The following is an 18,021-nucleotide window of genomic DNA, read 5'->3' as shown; positions in this document are numbered from 1 at the left end:
ATGATAATAGGGCGAAACAAAAATCTTTCCGGAAACAAGAAAATATTTTTACCGGAAACATTCTTTCTCATAATGATTTTGTTGTTTCTTCTTTGAATCCTTGATATTATGATGATGATGTAATTCATCTGTCCAGTCAAAATCCAAAAACAAACTTACCAAAAAATGGTTAAGAAGATTAAACAAAGAGAAACATTCTCAGAAATTAACTTTTCCGAAAGTTTTTCTCACTGTTTCGAACATCCAGAATTCTGGATTGAAAATCATTATTTAAAGATTTTTGTAAAAAAAATGACAAACCTGACAAACACATCATTATTTTATTTTCAGTCAAGTCCAATCAATTTAGCTTGATCTTTTTTGGTTTAATTACCAAACGAAAAAACAACAAACAAACAAAAATCAAACCATTACATAATGATGATGATGAAAAAAGTTTTTTTTAATTTCGTAAACAAAGTTCTTGAAACTTTTTTTTTTTTGATTTTTCGCTGGTTTTTCATTCCAAAAACAGAGTGAGTAAATTGGTTTCCACGTAAACAATTTTTGAGTTTCGAGTTTTTTTTCCAAAACTTATATCCAACAAAATAACTGAAAATTAAAATGAAAATTTTTTTTGGGAGAAAAACCAAACAGCAAAAAAAGTTTTTCTGGTTCGTGACTTTCGATCAATCCAATGTTGTCGATGTTTTTTTTTCCATTTGTTTCATTGGAATTCTGTTTTGAAACAAACCAAACATGAAGATTATGATAAAGGATTAAACGGGGTTTAATTACTGGGTTTTCACATTTTGTTTTGTTTGTCCACCACAATACCATAATATTAACCGAACGAGAACAAGAAAAAGAAAATCCATTATGTCCGAATGTTTTTCGGTTATTTTCGTTTGATTAAAAGTCGAATGATATTAAATGAAAGTTTTCTTTTCTTTCGTTTTTCTTCATTTTCTTCGTTCAACAACAACAAGACCCGTCATTTTCAATTAGATTTTTTTCTCCTGTCCTGTCCGGGAAACAAAAAACATTGGATATATCCATGGATACAACCAAGAAAGAAAAAATTCTTAAATTCAACATGAAAGAAAATTGTAAATTCTGAATGACAAATGAAACATTCTAAGGATGTAGTTGTTGTTTTGTTTTGTTGTTTTTTCATTGTTAAATAATTGATAAAATTTTATAAAATGTAATAGCCAATCAATCAATCAATCAATGAATTGATCAATGATGAAAAAGATCATTATTAAAATGGAAATTCCAATCATTTTTTTAAAAAATAATGATTGGAATTTCATCATTATTGTCATCATTGATGATGATAATCGTCATTAATTATTACAATCAATGTTATAATGGTTGTTATTATTTCATTAAAGGTTAAATATAATCAATCGATCGATAAAATTTCAATAATATTTATCGATAATGAATGAGGAAAAGATCTTGAATCATTAACTATGGGAAATGATAATTGATTGACGAAATTGAAAACAAAACAAAACAAACATTATGATGGTCAAATGGATGATAATGAAAAATCATACCGTTTTTTCCCTACCAAAAAAAAACTTATTATATGAATTATTTAATGAGGGAAAGTAAGATTGAGAAAAACAAAATAAATTAAAAACAAAACATTAAAGATTAACAACAAAAGGACAGGACATAGGAAAGGGAAGAACATTCATATATGACAATGATGAATAAATAATCAATTTTTGTTTCATGGAAAGTTTTTTCAAGTTCTGTTGCCTTTTTGTTTTCTGCCCGAAAACTTTTTTAGCTAAAATAAGATCAAGGATTTTTGATCTGGTGACATCATTATTATCAGTCATTTTTTTTTGTTTGACCAATTTGTTCATTCATTCACTTGGTTGACTGGTTGGCTGGAAAGTCTTTCATTTTCATTTTTTTGGACAAAAATGATTTTGCTATGCATCAATGCTGTCCGGTGTCCGAAAATCAGTTTAGTCAAGCATTTTTTTCTATGAATAAAGTGAAATCACCAACAAAAAACAACGACAAAACTTATGGATTCCATTGAAATATTATCACAATTTTGGGTGTTTGATTGAAAAAAAAATGAAATGAATTTTTTTGAAAGTTTAACAAAAATAAGTTTCTATAAACGGCTGTTGAAATAGTGAGAGAGAGAGTGAGAGAGGAATGAAGATTATTATTTTGATTGATATGATATGAACAACTGGGGAAAAGTGAAAAAAAAGAGTTTTGTTGTTTTTTTTCTTCGAAGTCTATTTTGGATAATAAATGACCATTCGTGCGTTTCAGTTGTTTGATGATCATAATTTTTTTTTTTGGTTGAAAAAAATGGTTCATGGACACCAACCAAAAAAAAAAACATTGATTTTGATTTCATTTCATTTTTTTCGAAATGAATTTCAATGAAATTTTTCGTTTTTTTCACACACAGTTTTGCTGTTTGTTGTGAAAATAAGAAAAGTTTCAGGATTCGTTTTGTTTGTTCGTTTGGTCGATTGGTAGTTTGGTGATCGATGTTTTTTCAATCAATCAATAATAATCAATTTTCGATCTGTACAGGGAACAAGAAAAAAATGATGCTGATGAAAATTCATTTATTCATTTTGCACATTTGGAATTTTCTCTTCTGGCCAAAAAACAAAACAAAACACATACAAAATTCATGAGATAAAACTCACAACAAAAAAAACAATAGAATCAAAAAAAACAGACAAAGAATTCATTCATTTTCGATTAAGGAATTTCCTTCATTCCCTCGAGCAACAATTCGAAACAACAAAAACAAAACAAAACGAATTCATTCGATTCGTTTCGTTCGAATCATCGAATGAATCATGTCATGTCATTAATGAACATCTCCGTTCAAAATTCGTTCGAATTGTTGTTGAGTTTAAAAAAATTCTTTTCCCTCCAAAATTATTTCGAGAATTTGAAGTATTTTGCATTTGTTTATCAATCAACCAAATCAATTGATTTTGTTTTTCTCTTCACCACCATTATCATCAAGAATTTTGCTGTTGTTTTTCTCTCTGAAAAAAACCGAATTAATTGGAGAGAGAAAGAAAGAGAAATATCCAACATTATGAATAAATGGTTAATCAACTTGAATATCCATTCAATCATTCGATTCCATTGAATCTGGTTCATGTGTTTGGCTCCTGGTACTAAACTGGTACATCAATGTGTTTGTCAATCGTTGTCTCTTTTTTCTTTTTTGATTTTTCAAATTTTATTTTTTCGAAAATCATTTTTCGAATCCGACTATATATCATTTTCAAACAAACAAACAAGCAACCAAGCAAGTCTGAAACGTTAAAAAACAACAACTATCATCGACGTTGGTCGTATTCGTCTTCGTTTGTATCCATATCATCATCAAGCTTGACTCTTTCGTTTTTCATTCATTTTCTCCATTCAAAAATACGAACGAATTTATTGAACAACAGCAGCGGCACATGTGCATTATCCCTATTCCATTGAAGAAGAAGAAAATCTATCGAGAAAAAAAGTTTATCGGTTCTTCTTCTTCGTAGTTTTTTCCAATTGACACACTCTCAGTGTGTGTTTATGTGCCAGCGCATTGAAGATAGTAAACTACGATGATGATGATGATGATGATGGCTGGATAGTAAAAAGAGAAACGAAAGAGAAAATCTAAGACCCCAAACAAAAGATAGACGGTTGATATGACGCCAAACCAAACTTTGTATTTTTTCTTTTCGTTTTATTTCAATTCGGCGGGCATCATCATCAACATCGTTGTCGTTGCCAAATGTAAATCACCATCATAATCAACAAAGAAAATAAAGTGTTAAGTTTTTTTTCCAAATAAAACATTTTGATGATGATGATGATGAACAAAAGTTCATCCCAAATGATGATGATCATCATCATGATCATCGCTTTGTTTTGTTTTTCACTGAATCAAATAATGTGATTTTTTGGCGCCCAAAACAATTTCATTCAACTGGATCTATCTATCTGTTTGAATCGCTCATCAAATCAAATCTATTTTTCGATCCACAACAAAATTTGTTTTTTGTTTTTCGTTGTTGCTGTTGTTTTCAACATAAGTTCTCCAAATCAAAAAAAAACGAAAAAAATATATGTCAAAAAATCATTCGACCATAACACTGTGTATATGTCATTGATTATGAAATTCATTTTTTTCGCGCCAACATTGAAAAATTGTAAAAATGAAAAATCATATGTTCAATTTGTGTGATGTGATGTGAATTTGTTTGTTTGTTGTTGTCTGTTTTATGTTATTTGATTTTTCAGTTTTCAGTTTTTTCTTGGTTGAATAATCATCAATGTGACATCCAAATGATTGAAATTGATTCGACATTTTCAACCAACAAAAAAAAACCATCATAAATTGAACATTCGAATCGATTGTTGAAACTATCGATTGTTTCGTTCATCATTTACATCCACATTGATGTTATTGGTTCATTGCTGTTTGTTGTCTGTTCTGTTTTTGTCACCTCCCCCTTCAAAAAAGTTTCTGTGATCAACATTTCTATCATCATCATCATCATTGAATGTTTTTTTAGTCAAAACAAAAATTCCAATAACATCTCTCATCCGACAAATTTAATTGATGCAGCAAAAAAAAAGGTAAATAATTAATTCACTCGAACAGAAAATTCCCAAAAATAAAATAAAATTATCCCACCCACCCACACACACAGACAAACACAAACATACATCATATTTGTGAATTAATTATGTTGCTGTCAGCTAATTAATCAAATGAAAAAAAATGATGATTGAAAATGAAAATGTATTTCCTATGAAAAAAATGAAACTAGACTGAAATGAAATGACAATATTGTTTTTGTTTTTGTTGTTTTTTCTCCGAAAGAAAAGTGTTTTTTCCCATTCATTTATTCGGTTTTTTAATTTTTTTTTTTTGTTGATTAGTTTTTCACGTTGTTGTTCCAGTCGATTAGATTCATATCACACACACAAAGTTAAAAAAAAAAGACAGGTATATCAGGATGATGATGATGAACATATTGTGTGGAAATAGTTTTTTTGTTTGTTACATTCATTCATTTCATTTCTATTCATCAATCATATCCGTATGATGATTGTGAATAGATTTTCTTCTTTTCTTTTTCTTCTCGATGATTTTCAATTGTTTTTTTTAACACAAACAAACAAAACAAAACAAATCCAAAGACACTACGTGTTTGGTAAGATTTTCATTTCGATTTTTTTTCGAAAAGAAAGAAAAATGAAAATCTTCCGTAATGAAAATCCGGAAATATTTTGCCCAGAAAAATCATATGAAAATTATAAACATTTTTTTCGGGTAATATATGTTTGTGTTGGATGTCATTTTTTGTTCCCATCATCATCATCATCATCGTCGTTTTTTCTCATCATTCCTTTTTTTTTCTGGAGAATTTTTCCAAATCAATCAATCAATTCGGTCGGTTTGAAACTGCGAATTGAGGGTTTTTTCACAAATTTAAATTTTTGGGGTTTTTTCCAATTTTTTCATTGGCCAAAGCAATTCGGTGTGTACCAGTTTTTCACAAAAATTGTGCTCTATTTCCACCCAAAATGTTTGAGATCTAGGTCGATGATGATTTATTTTGCAAAAAAATAATATTTATTGATTTGATTTAAATGATTTTTTTCGCTAGAATCGATTATTTAATCAATCAAATCAATCGATTAATCGATTGATTTTGAAAAGCCAAACTTTCTATATTAGGTCAAACGAAATTTTTAACACAGGAAAAAACACTTTCACTTTGATTTGGGTAATGTTTTTTTCAATATTTTTTTTTGGGTAATTTTGCATTCAATAAATGGGTTTGTCGGTGTTTAAATTTACTTTTGGTTCATTTTTTTGTCAGTTTGTTTGTTTACTATATTTTTTCGGATGTTTGTTCCGAATTTTAACGACATCCATACCTTTCTCTTTTGGGATTTTAGCCAAGAAGAAAAAAACATTTGGTTATTTGAATATAAAAAGTCTAGGGTTTTTTCAAAATTGTTTTTTTGGGGATTTTTTTGTTTTCAACAAAAATTGATTTATGAAATGTTTTTCAAAATGATTTAATGTTTTTCCCTATTAGTCTAATTGAAGATCCACACTTTTGACATTTTCATCAAAATATTTCATGTTTTTCTGAATCATCCTGATCCACAACATCATTTAGGAATTTTCATCAAGTTTTTTTCCTTACTGTAATTAATTGAACACAAGGTATGTGTTTTTTTAACACTTTGATTGCTATCATCATTATCAATTGAGTTTTAATTTTTAAATTTTGAAATTGAAATAAAAAGCGGCTAACCTAAATACCAATGAACAAAAAAAAACTACAAATCAAGTTGGAATGTAATAGAGAAAAAATAATGATGATGATTACATCGATGATGTTTATTTTGGTTTTCTTCTTCTCCCATATCATCATTGGTGGTTCCTGTTTTTCCACCTTATCTTTATTGTGTTGTTGTTGATGTTCAAGGTCGAAAGGCTTAAACAAAATTTTCAATGTTTTTCTTTCTGGTTTGGTCATTCATTTAAGTTATGGGGAAAAAAATATTGCTGAGAAAAGATGAAATTGATCAGTAAAGATGTGTTTAGAATAAATGATGATGAACAAGCGTCACATGCAAAAACATTGTTTATGTTGTTGTTATTGTATCCATTTTTCAATTCTTTTTTGATGATTTTACAAGAAAAAACTTTTCATCATTGTTGGCAATATCATCATCATTATATAATTTCATTAAAGAATTTCATTTTTTTTCATATGATGATCATCATATGACTGAAAGACATAATTGAAACCTGTTTTTGTTTTCGATTGTCTTTTTTCGTTTTAATCAATTTTCTACAAGAGTAAGGAAAACTTTTCCCTATATGTGTTTAATAATTTATGATTTTGGTTTTTGTCTTTTTTTTTGTTTGAATGAAAATCTTGACTTAAAATAAATTTCAAATGCAATACGTTTTCATTATCACCACCAACTTTTTTGTTTGTTTCCAAAAATTCCTGAATTAAATTGACCCATAATGTTTTTTGTTTTGACGGAATTCTTTTTTAGAATCTACTGAATTAACAAAAAATGATGATCAGCAGAACAGTGAATAAATGTCATGAGATTTTGCAAACAAAAAAATATTCTTTATTCTTTAGTTGTCATTCATGTTGTCTTATTATGATTCCGGAGGGAGAATTGACATTTGTGTGTGTGAATAATGAATGATGATGACTAAGAATTTTTAATAGAATTTGGGTCATCAAATGTGAATGTGAATGGATGTTGTCAATGTTGTTGTTGTTCAAAGTAAATTTATTCCATTTTTTCCAAAGCCCATTATTATTATGGTGATGGGATGAATAAAAAATTTTGATTTTATTTATTCATTCAATTTTTCTCGGGAAATTTCTCTCATATAAATCAATAATTATTGATTTTGTTTGTTGCTGGATAGAAAAAGAGACAAGAATTTTTTCAGAAATTTTTTTCCGGAAAATTTCTTGTCTGGTTGATGATCCCCATCATCATTGTTTGATCGGTCTAGTTTTTTCTGGTTTTCATCGTCTTCTGGTCTTTGGGAAATGTTTCCGGGAACATTTGAACCCTTTTCCTCTTTTTTCTTTTTTTGATAGTAAGCAAAATATCGATGACATGGCAGTATTTTTAGCATCGGCAAAAAAAAAGATTACATAAGTTGTTTTTCTTGTTGTTTTGGTTGGTTGATGATTTTGAAAATTTTGCCATTGAATTTTGTTATATGTTGTTTATGGTGATGATGATGATGATGGTTTTAATCAATAAATCAATCATTCCGCAATATTGATTGATTGATTTGATTAGAAAAATGAAAAGTTTCTCTCTCTGCTTTCTTCCACATTCAAATCAAGAAAAGATCATATTTCAAAGACGACAATGCCCTTTTCCAGAAAAACTTTTCTTTTCTCTTCTGGTTTTCTTTGCACATCCTTATTTGCTTATCAAATAAGGATATCATTCGAAATCATTATCATCGTTGAATGAATTTGAAGAAAAAAAATGTTAATGATTTCACTCTAAGTAATCAAAGTGTTAAACAAACATATATCCTTTATTATTCGTCATCGATGCCTATATAAATCTAATGTTTGTTTGTTTTGTTTTTCATCATGATTGTCATTTCATTTCATCAAATATTTTTTCCCATAGTATCTCTCCCTTTGATAATTAATTTGATTTGTTTTTTTCGTTTCTTTAATTGATTAACTAGTCTTTGAAACAAGAAAAAACCATTGTCATTTTCATTGTTTTTTGTTTTGTGTGTGTGTGTATACAGGGGTTTTTTCTTTCATTGTGAATGACTATGACGCCAGAATCATCATCATCGTCATCATCATCAAACACATCATTACCATCACCATCATCATCATCGACAACAATGATGGTTTCATCTTCACCATCGATCAACATTGTTCCAAACAACAACAACAGCAATTTAGATATTTCAACAATTTCATTAAATTTAAATAATCAAGGAGCTTGTATCAACACTGCTACAACATTACCATCAACAACATCCACATCAACAACAATGGCAAATTCAAATCAACGGTTAGCCAGCAAAAATCAACAATTACGTTCACATTTATCATCAATTGGTAATGGTGGTGGAAACTCTTACGGTACACCACCACCGCAATCGCAATCCATATTACGATCAAATCATGATTTTCAATGTTGTCCAGAAAAAGATCCTAATAATCATCTGGCATATTCATTATCGAATAATAATAATAACAATATAGCATTCAATGAATTATTGTCACAAACATTTCAATCATCATTTTGGAACTTTCGTTCACGTTTTGAAAGATTATTGTTATTAATTGTATTTATTGTTTCCATATTATGTATTGTACTTCTAGTCTTAATGATAATTTTATTAATTAATCAACCATATTTTCAAAGGGGTAAGTTTAATTAGTTAATTTAACAGATTTTGTAATTAATTTTCTTGTAATTTTTTCGAAAAAAATAGGAAATAGAAACGCAGACAATAACAACAACAATCTGAATAATCGTTTTGATATAAATTCAATAAATAATAATAATAATGATGAAATGTTAATCAGATTAATACAACAATTACCATCATATCCAAATCCACAGATGATACCTGGTTATCATTATTATTATGCAACAAATAATAATGGTCATAATCAAAATATTCCATCATCATCATTACATAATTCTACTACATCCAATGAAATACAATTGGGCAATAATCAACAATTTCCAACAAAATTCTATCAGAATTTCATACCAACACCAATGGGACCAATATTTTCAGCACTGCAACATGTAAGAAATCAACATTATCATAATCAGCAGAATCAACATAATCATTATCAATCATCATTATTAACAAATCAATCAATGATTATACAAGATTTTCAGGATCCAAAATCAGTTTGTTTACGTCCTGGTTGTGTTAAAGCAGGTTAGTTTTTTTTGTTTGTTATCAATGTCATTTTGGCGTAATTGGATTTTTTTCATTGAAAAAATTTGTTTGTCACTGATAAACAGCAGAAAAAAGCTTTCGGCCTAAAATAATCATAATGAGATTATTTTCATTTTTCGAATTGAAAAACAAAAAATTGAATTTCAATTAATCCTTTTTTTTGGTTGGAGGGAATTAATTTACTATGGAGAAATTCTCTCCTCTATTTGCATATTTCATAATCATTATAATAATGATGCAAAGGTAGTTTTGAACATTGAATTTAGTCAGGAAAAAAAGTTTGATCACCCATTTCATCTTCTTCGTTCAACCAAAATGGGCAGCCAACCAAAATTATTCAAAGTAGGAAAAAGAAATTAAATTCAGGTTATTTTTTTGGTTGGTTGGTTAGTTAGTTTTAGTCAATAACCGTATATCATTTCAATTTTTTTCAATAGAATCTTCGTTTCAAAGTAAATAATTTATTGCATCTAAATAAGAAGCTAAAAGAAAAAAAGTTTTCCACCATCGTCATCTACATTAGTATGTTGTCTAGGTTAATTAAATGTGAAAAAAAATTATTGAAAATAATTTCAATTAGCATTGATGATGATTGGATTCTTCAAAATCAATTTGTTTTTTTGATCATTATAATGAGCTTTCAACAACAATAATGCAGCAATGAAACAATTAAATTGCAGAATTTTTTTTCCTGAATGAATGAAAATATTCAGTTACCAGAAAAACAAACAAACAAAAAAAAAAAAGGTAGAAATATGGCCTAGTTTAAAATATGTTTTCGTAACTTTGTTGTTGTTGTTGGTTGTTTGCTGCTGGATTGTTTAATTTGAAATTCAATATTGGCTCCTTGTCGTTGTTGTTGTTGATTGTGCAGCAAAGAATATTATGTTTCATTCATCTTTTTTCGAATATGATGCTAGAATCAAATTGCATGGAAAAACAACAACAACAACAAAAGAATTTCATTTTCATTTTGTTTTTTGGTTCATTCTGGCTGTTTAGTTTGATGAGAATCGAAACACAAGTTGATTAATTTAACACACTGTGAGAATATATTTTTCAATATTGAAAATTGATATTTTTTTTCTCAATAAAGTTTTGGCTTGTTGCTTTGTTAAAGAGTGCCAAAAAAAACAAACAAACAAAAAAACTTTCTTTTCTTAAACTTTAAGTTTGAAAGGAAGTTTATTTACTACTTTTTCATTGCCTTCGATTAATGATGAATTGACCTCCGATAGTGAAACCAAAGTAATGAATTTCTGGATCATTTATCACAATGATGATGATGATATTGCAATCAATTTTTTCTTTCCATTTTTTCTTGATTTTCCTTTATTGATATTAATGTGTTTTCTGTTGCTGTTGGTTTGTCTCAAAATAGCCTTATTATTATTAATATTAACCATATTTGAAAATAATAAAACAATTTTTTTCTGGAATTCAAATGTTCTGGTTACTGGTTTTTCCAGGGATTCTGTGGAAAACAAAAAAACAATGTGAAAACAATTTTTCTTTGTGAAGAAAATTTTTACCAAACTTACCTTACCCTTACTTTTAAGGAAAACAAAACAAAATCAGCATAAAGATAAGGTGTATTCATTCTACCGTACCAGTGAGAGAGAAAAAAATAAGATTTATTTGTCTTGTTTTGGGTCTATTTCTTTCTGTGTTCAACTTTTGTTTACATTTTAGTGATGCATCTTTCCCATAAGAATCTCTCACTTTTTCTATTTTATAAACATCCATTTGATGTAATGTGTGCTTGCGATATGAAGTGTATTCATGTCTCGAATGATATGCATTTAAATTGAAAAAAAATTGAGAGAGAGATTTTTTTCATAGAAACAAGAAAACGAAAAAATTTTCTTCATATTTACAAAGTGTGTGTGTGTGTGACGAAGCATCAATTTTGTTGAATATTCTTTTCGCAAGAATGATTTTTTTCCAAAATGCATTTCCATTTGGATTTTTCCCACTTGGATTTTTTTCCCTTGATTGCGAATCTGATGAATTCTGTTTTTTTTGTTTTGTTTTGTTAATTAAGATAACCAGATTGAATTGAACCCGAATCTCAATCAACAGCATCAATGTAATCTTGATTCAATGATTGATCGGATTTCAAAAAACGAAAATCAATTTCGTTTTTTAATCTGAAAATTGGTTTTCCAAACAAAAAAAAAGAATTGAATTAAAAAATGAAGCTTTTAATGCGAAAAAAGAGAATGTTGACAACATTTTCTTGTTGCCAAATGAAAATGATTGATTAATTTGATTAATTTTGATCTCTTTTCGATTGATTATTCTAAATTGGATGTTGTTGTTTGTTTGGTTTAATGATGTTTAGCTTTTGCTCAAAATGCTTTTAACATCAATATGATATGTGTGTGTGTGTTTGTTTGGTACATTTCAATAATGATGATAATAAATTTAGACATTTTTTTTCTTGAAAAAAATCCAATAATGGGCATCATCATTGATTGTCTTTTCTAACAAAGAAAATTTTTTCGAAAAAATTTTCACGGAAAATTCTTTCGAAAAGAAAGAAAATTCCTGGAACGAATAAAAACGAAATTATTATTATTATCATCATCATCATTTAAGTGGAAAAACAAACAACAAATTCATTTATTTTTGGATGAATATTGCAATAAGAGAGAGTGAGAAGAGAGAGAGCGAATAAAAAGAAAATGTTTTCGATGATTTCTTAGCATTTTTATGGCTCCTTTTCGCTTGTTGTATGCGAAAGGAATCCATTTGAGCTCTATTAGTATCATCATTTTTTCTGATATATATTGGATATATCCCGGGAGATTCGAAAAAGTGAAATGTATTTGATAAGGGAAAAAAAATTTACTTAAAGACAATGATGATATGATGATGAAAAAATGCATATTAGGTAAAATAGATAAAAAAAACGATTCTATCGATATGTTTTCTACATCTGATTTATTTGATAAGAATTAGAGTAATGTATGTTTGTTGTGATGATGTTGATGGGCCCATCAATCTAGAGACGTTGCTTGTTGTTATGTTTTTTTGGGACAAGCAAAAAAAAAGATTTTACTATCTTATGAATCTTTTAACAAGCAACAACAACAACAATTTTCGGTTGTTGTTGTTTTACAAATGTTGATTTTGATCATAATTTATGTTTGTTTTTGGGTTGTGTTTGAATCCAAACAAGAAACATTGTTAAGGAACTTATTTGATCTTCTGATTCTTGATTCTTGAATGATTCTTATTCATTCAAAGAAATTCTATTCGTTTCACAGAATTCTGAATGAATAAATAATGAACATAGTGAACGAGTTTAGTTTAGTTAGTGTTTTTTTCTCGCTTGTTATATCTCGTTTTTTCTGTAATGTAGATGATGTTTGAATGATGTGGATTAACTTTTTGGGTTTCTTTAGCGAAAAAAAAAGAAAACTTTTTCTCGTTTCTTGCATATAACACACGATAAGCAAATGATGATTATTATTTGATTACCGGAAATGTTATTCAAAAAAAATCTGAATCTTTAATTTACTCTGGAATGAAATTTTTGAATGTTATTTCCTTGTTTTTGTCTATGAAAAAAATGAATGAATGATTATGATGAATGAGAAAAATCTTTATGTAAATAAATTTGATTTTTGTTCTGAAACAAATTTTTTACTTTTTTCTGGCGAAATTTGGCAATGAATTTTTTTGTCATCCACTGGATCATCTTGATCCATTGATCCGCCATTCAATGATTGAATTGAGTTTTGCAGAAAAAAAATATTTTTCATCATTTTTTTTTTTTGAATTGAGTAGCGAATCATTTTCGACAATCGATTTCAGTTCAATCATGTTAATCGTTTATTTTTCAAAAGAAAAAGATCATTAAACACTATCACCATATTTATAGGGACAAAAATTGAATATCGTTCGATTGAAGAAAACGACAATGATGACATCCTTCTATCTTTTTTACAATTGTAAACACACAATGTGATTGATTTTTGATCGATAAAAATAACTAGATTTTTTTTTCTTTTGAAATGAATTTGAATTGAATATCAAAATGAAATGATTGTGTGATTTGCAAAATCGTTGGATGACAAGCGTCAAACATTATCTTTCAACAATATATAAATGGATAGTCATTGAATTGTTAATGGAATTGAATTGATTTGATTGAAAAGTTTTTTCCTTTCTTTTTTTGTCGTAAAAGCAGCAGTTCATTTATAGCGAATATATAAAGTGTTGAAATTGATTTTTTTCAAAAAAAAAAGTTTTTTTTCTCGTTGAATAACAATGATGATGATGATAATAAAATGATTTTTTTAATACTTTTCTTTCACTGTTTCAGCATCCGAAATATTGAATCTGATTGATGAAACTGTCAATCCATGTGATGATTTTTATCGTTTTGCATGTGGTGGTTGGATACATCGTACAACAATACCGGATGAAGCTGGTCATATTTCTATATTTGAACAATCAAGAGAACGGCTAGATATTCAGCTTAAAGGTTGGTGTTTGAAGCCTGTTTTTTTTTGCTTTTAAGCTTTCCATATTAACTTTTCAACAAAAAAAAATCCACAGATCTAATTGAAACAACAACAACAACAAATACGACAACAAATGAAACAGCAACAACACCGGCAATTGAAACAATGAAAAATATGTACCGTTCTTGTATGAATTTAACAGCAATTGAAAAATTAGGTATAACATCATTGCGTAATGCATTAGATGAATTAGGTGGTTGGCCAGTTGTTCAAGGTTCTAGCTGGAATGAATCAACATTTGATTGGATAAATGTAACCAGAAAAATTAGAAAAATTGGTTTCAAACCTGAAATGTTTGTTACATTTAAAGTTATTGCCGATGTTATGAATAATACCCGAAATATGATTTTTGTATGTATCAATCCTATTTGATCGATTTTCAATCAAATAAAAATTATTTTAATCAATTTTTCTCAGGTTGATGAAGCTACACTTGGTCTACGACGTCAACTGATCACGCAAGGTTCAAATCATACAACTGTTCGTGTTTATCATCAATTAATGGTCGATACAGCCTTGTTATTTGGTGCTACGAATCGTACACAAATCGAAATAGAAATGTGGGATACAATTGCATTAGAATCACAAATTGCACATGCTACACATGATCCAATGCAAGGTGAAAAGAAACAATCATGGTATCTTTATTTAAAAGCATTTGCTGATGTTGCCAATCAGGTAAATATTATTATTATTTCAACGAAAAGTGTGTGTGTGTTTGAAACTTGAAAAACACTCAAAAAGATTTTTCAATTTTAAAAGTTTTTTTTTCGGTTGTTTGTCATCATTCTCTCTCTATCTTTTTTTTCGGGTTGTCAAATTTTCAAAACGCGTTAAAATTGTTGTTGTTGCCGTTTTCTTTTCTTGAAAACAACAAAGACGATACGCTCTATTTGTTAGAGATTCGTTTATTTGTTGACATCCATCATCATCATTCACCGAAATCATTATGATGATGATGATGGTAGTAGTAAGCACAGGTTAATTGCAAGGTATATTTATATACATTTTTCCTTTTAAGAAATGACAACAAGATAGATACAGTGTGAAGATAATATTGTGTCAACAACAACAATATTTTTGCCCTCTCTGTGTGTGTTTTTCGTTCCCCTGATTATCTGATAATGTTTTCTGAATCAATCGATTTATTTAATTGATTTTTGCGCTGGATTTTATCATTGTCAGAGCGAAGTATTGGCTACAAATCAAACACGTCTTGGTCATGATTGGATACGTTTTATTAACGCTGCAATAGATTTACCTGATGGTTCACAGCCATTCACCGAAAAAGAATTAGTTATGGTTGATAATATTCGATATATGGGACAAATTGATTATCTAATATCATTTGTAAATAAACATGATAAAAGGTATTGTGTTTTTGATAAAAAATTTGTAAAAATTAATTAAATTTTTGTAAAAAGATTATTAGCAAATTATATGCTATGGCGTGTTGTATTACAAAATCTTGGTACTGGTAGTAAAATGATGCGTGATATGCGTGATAATTTAAATAAACATTTATATGGTATAACCGAAAAAATGGCACGTTGGAAATTATGTTTATCACAATTGACGGGTAGTTTAGCAATGGCATTATCATCACATTATATTAAACATAATTTCAATGAAACATCACGGGAAAAAGCCAAAGAAATGGTACAATTTATTCAACAAGAATTTGAAGATATTCTTCATCATACTGATTGGATGGATAATGAAACGAAAAAAAATGCATTTAAAAAATCTAAATCAATGAAAGCTATTGTTGGTTATCCAGCTGAATTATCTAATGATACACTGATTGAACAACATTATAAAGATGTAAGTTTTGGTTGTTTTTATTTTCACTATCTTTGTGAATGAGGAGAGAATACGATGCTAACCAGAAAAACAAAAACAAAAAACGAAATTAATTTAACAATTCCGGACAACAAAACCGGATTTACCCGTTTTTTGTTTTATTGTTTTATTGCTGGTAGTTTTTTTTTGTTCCCGGAATCATTTTTTTCCGGTTATTCATTAATCATTCGAGATAAAACCACCACCATCATTTATGAAATTCATTCCGAAATGTAATAATTATTTCTTTCTATTTTTGTTTTCTCTTTTTCAAAAATCATCGCTTATCTAGCTACAATTAACACCGGATAATTTCGACCTAAACATCCGTCGTGTACGTATTTGGGCACATCGTAATGAATTTAAAAAATTACGACAACGTAATGATCCACATAAGTAAGTGTTGATTTTGTGGTGTTCATGCGTGGGTGTTTATCTCAGTTTCAATTGCAAATGTGTGTGTGTGATTTCGAATATAAATTGTTTCTTTTATATTTTATTTTCGGAAATTTGGAGTTGAAATTAATTGACCCTTATATCTATAGTTAGCCAAGTCATTATTATCTGCTTGGAATAGCAAATAAAGCAAAACCAGAAAAAGAAAAGAAATCTTCAATCCAATTACCAATAACATTAACATTCTTTTGTTGTTGTTTTTTTCCTCTTATTCTTAATTTACGATTCTTTTTCTTCTTTTGGTGAATTCAATTACTAATTGATTTTTCAGTAGTTTTTTCTTCTTAGTTTTTTTTATTATTATTTCTTCTAATTTGAGATGATTATTATTGCACATTTCACTTATATTTATCGTTTCGTTTTATTATGTTTTTTGTATAGCTGGAAATATTTTTCCAATGCAGCCAATGTAAATGCATTTTATTGGTCACAAGCAAATTCAATTGTAATACCGGCTGGTATATTAAGAGATATATTTTTTGATCATGATCGTCCACAATATCTAAATTTTGGTACAATTGGTTATGTAATTGGTCATGAAATTACACATGGTTTTGATAATATTGGTGCACAATTCGATGAAATTGGTAATGCAAGGAATTGGTGGAAAAATGAAACAAAAAAACATTATAATGAAAAAGCACAGTGTATGGTTAAACAGTATCGTGAATATCCATTATTATCATCATCATCAAAATTATTACAAATTAATGGTGATTTAACATTAAAAGAAAATATTGCCGATAATGGTGCTATTAAAGAAGCATATCAAGCATATGAAAAATATGTTTCAAAATTTGGTGAAGAATTATTATTACCAGGTTTACGTTATACATCAAGGCAATTATTTTGGATTGCAGCCGCTATGGTATGTTATATAATGATGATGGTGGATGATTTATTTTTTATTTTATTTTATTTCATCAATCAAAAATAAACCTCCTTCTCCGCACATAGAATTGGTGTAGTAAATCATCGCCAGAAATGTTTAAAACACGTCTAGATACTGATAGTCATAGTCCATCGGAAGCCAGGTTTGTTTTGAAATTGATTGAATTCAATTGATTTATTGATTTTTGGTTCTTTCAGGGTAAATGTTGCATTTAGTAACTATCAACCATTTGCTGATACATTTGGCTGTCGTATTGGTACGAAATCGAATGCAGATCATAAATGTTTAGTTTGGTAAATGGTGACATGGCATTAAATGACATCCACAACAATCAATGAATGAATGATCAACCAACAACAGGGCCAATCAAAATCAATCAATCGATCAACTGAACAAACAAATTTTTTTTTGCTTACAATTGTGATAACTATTATTATTATTATATCTCATCCCTTATAATGTCATTCATCTATAATCAATCAATCAAATCGTTTATTTAGGAAATATAAATCTCTATAGAAGACCCACACTCACCATCAATTCACTCCCAGCACCGTTCATCATTTGAATTTATCCAACCAACCAACCAATCATCATTATTATCGATTTTAATTAGGAATTTGTTTTTTTTGAATAATTTTGTTTTTTTCTTTTTTCTTTGGCTAAACCATTCCATTTTATTGAATTCTGTCAGAAAATTATTCTAATGATGTTTTTTTTAAATTCATTAAAAAAATTGAATTTTTTCCCCCTTGGAATTACAGATTTTAATACAGAAAAAGAATTTT

General features: G+C 28.3%; 1 protein-coding gene across 2 annotated transcripts; it reads left to right on the top strand.

Annotated features, from left to right (window-relative positions):
• The first annotated feature begins 4,159 nt into the window (after positions 1-4,159).
• LOC113793916 (neprilysin-2-like) lies at positions 4,160-17,991 on the top strand. 2 transcript variants are annotated; one of them, XM_075824162.1, is made up of 12 exons: positions 4,160-4,620; positions 8,324-8,957; positions 9,026-9,487; positions 13,842-14,003; positions 14,078-14,394; positions 14,461-14,721; positions 15,229-15,413; positions 15,468-15,867; positions 16,178-16,281; positions 16,723-17,209; positions 17,299-17,375; positions 17,431-17,991. In XM_075824162.1, exons 2-12 carry the CDS (start codon positions 8,345-8,347, stop codon positions 17,528-17,530), a joined length of 3,168 nt encoding a protein of 1,055 aa, XP_075680277.1. In that variant the 5' UTR covers positions 4,160-4,620; positions 8,324-8,344; the 3' UTR covers positions 17,531-17,991. The 2 variants fall into 2 exon arrangements, with proteins under 2 accessions (XP_075680277.1, XP_027199792.2); XM_027343991.2 differs by lacking the exon at positions 4,160-4,620 and having other exon boundaries at positions 8,207-8,957.
• The last annotated feature ends 30 nt before the right edge of the window (positions 17,992-18,021 follow it).

Source organism: Dermatophagoides pteronyssinus, unplaced genomic scaffold (assembly GCF_027571235.1).
Source record: "Dermatophagoides pteronyssinus isolate colony J.1.1.1.1 unplaced genomic scaffold, Derpt_VIB-CSIC_2022.12 sq0051, whole genome shotgun sequence".
NCBI classification, from domain to species: domain Eukaryota; kingdom Metazoa; phylum Arthropoda; class Arachnida; order Sarcoptiformes; family Pyroglyphidae; genus Dermatophagoides; species Dermatophagoides pteronyssinus.
This window is presented reverse-complemented; position numbering and strand designations above follow the sequence as displayed.

Bases quoted from the DNA above. Each gene is read 5' to 3' on its own strand.
- LOC113793916 (XM_075824162.1), top strand. From the start codon at position 8,345: ATGACTATGACGCCAGAATCATCATCATCGTCATCATCATCAAACACA. The intron at 8,958-9,025 runs GTAAGTTTAATT...CGAAAAAAATAG, and splicing joins TCAACCATATTTTCAAAGGG to GAAATAGAAACGCAGACAAT. The intron at 16,282-16,722 runs GTAAGTGTTGAT...TTTTTTGTATAG, and splicing joins CAACGTAATGATCCACATAA to CTGGAAATATTTTTCCAATG.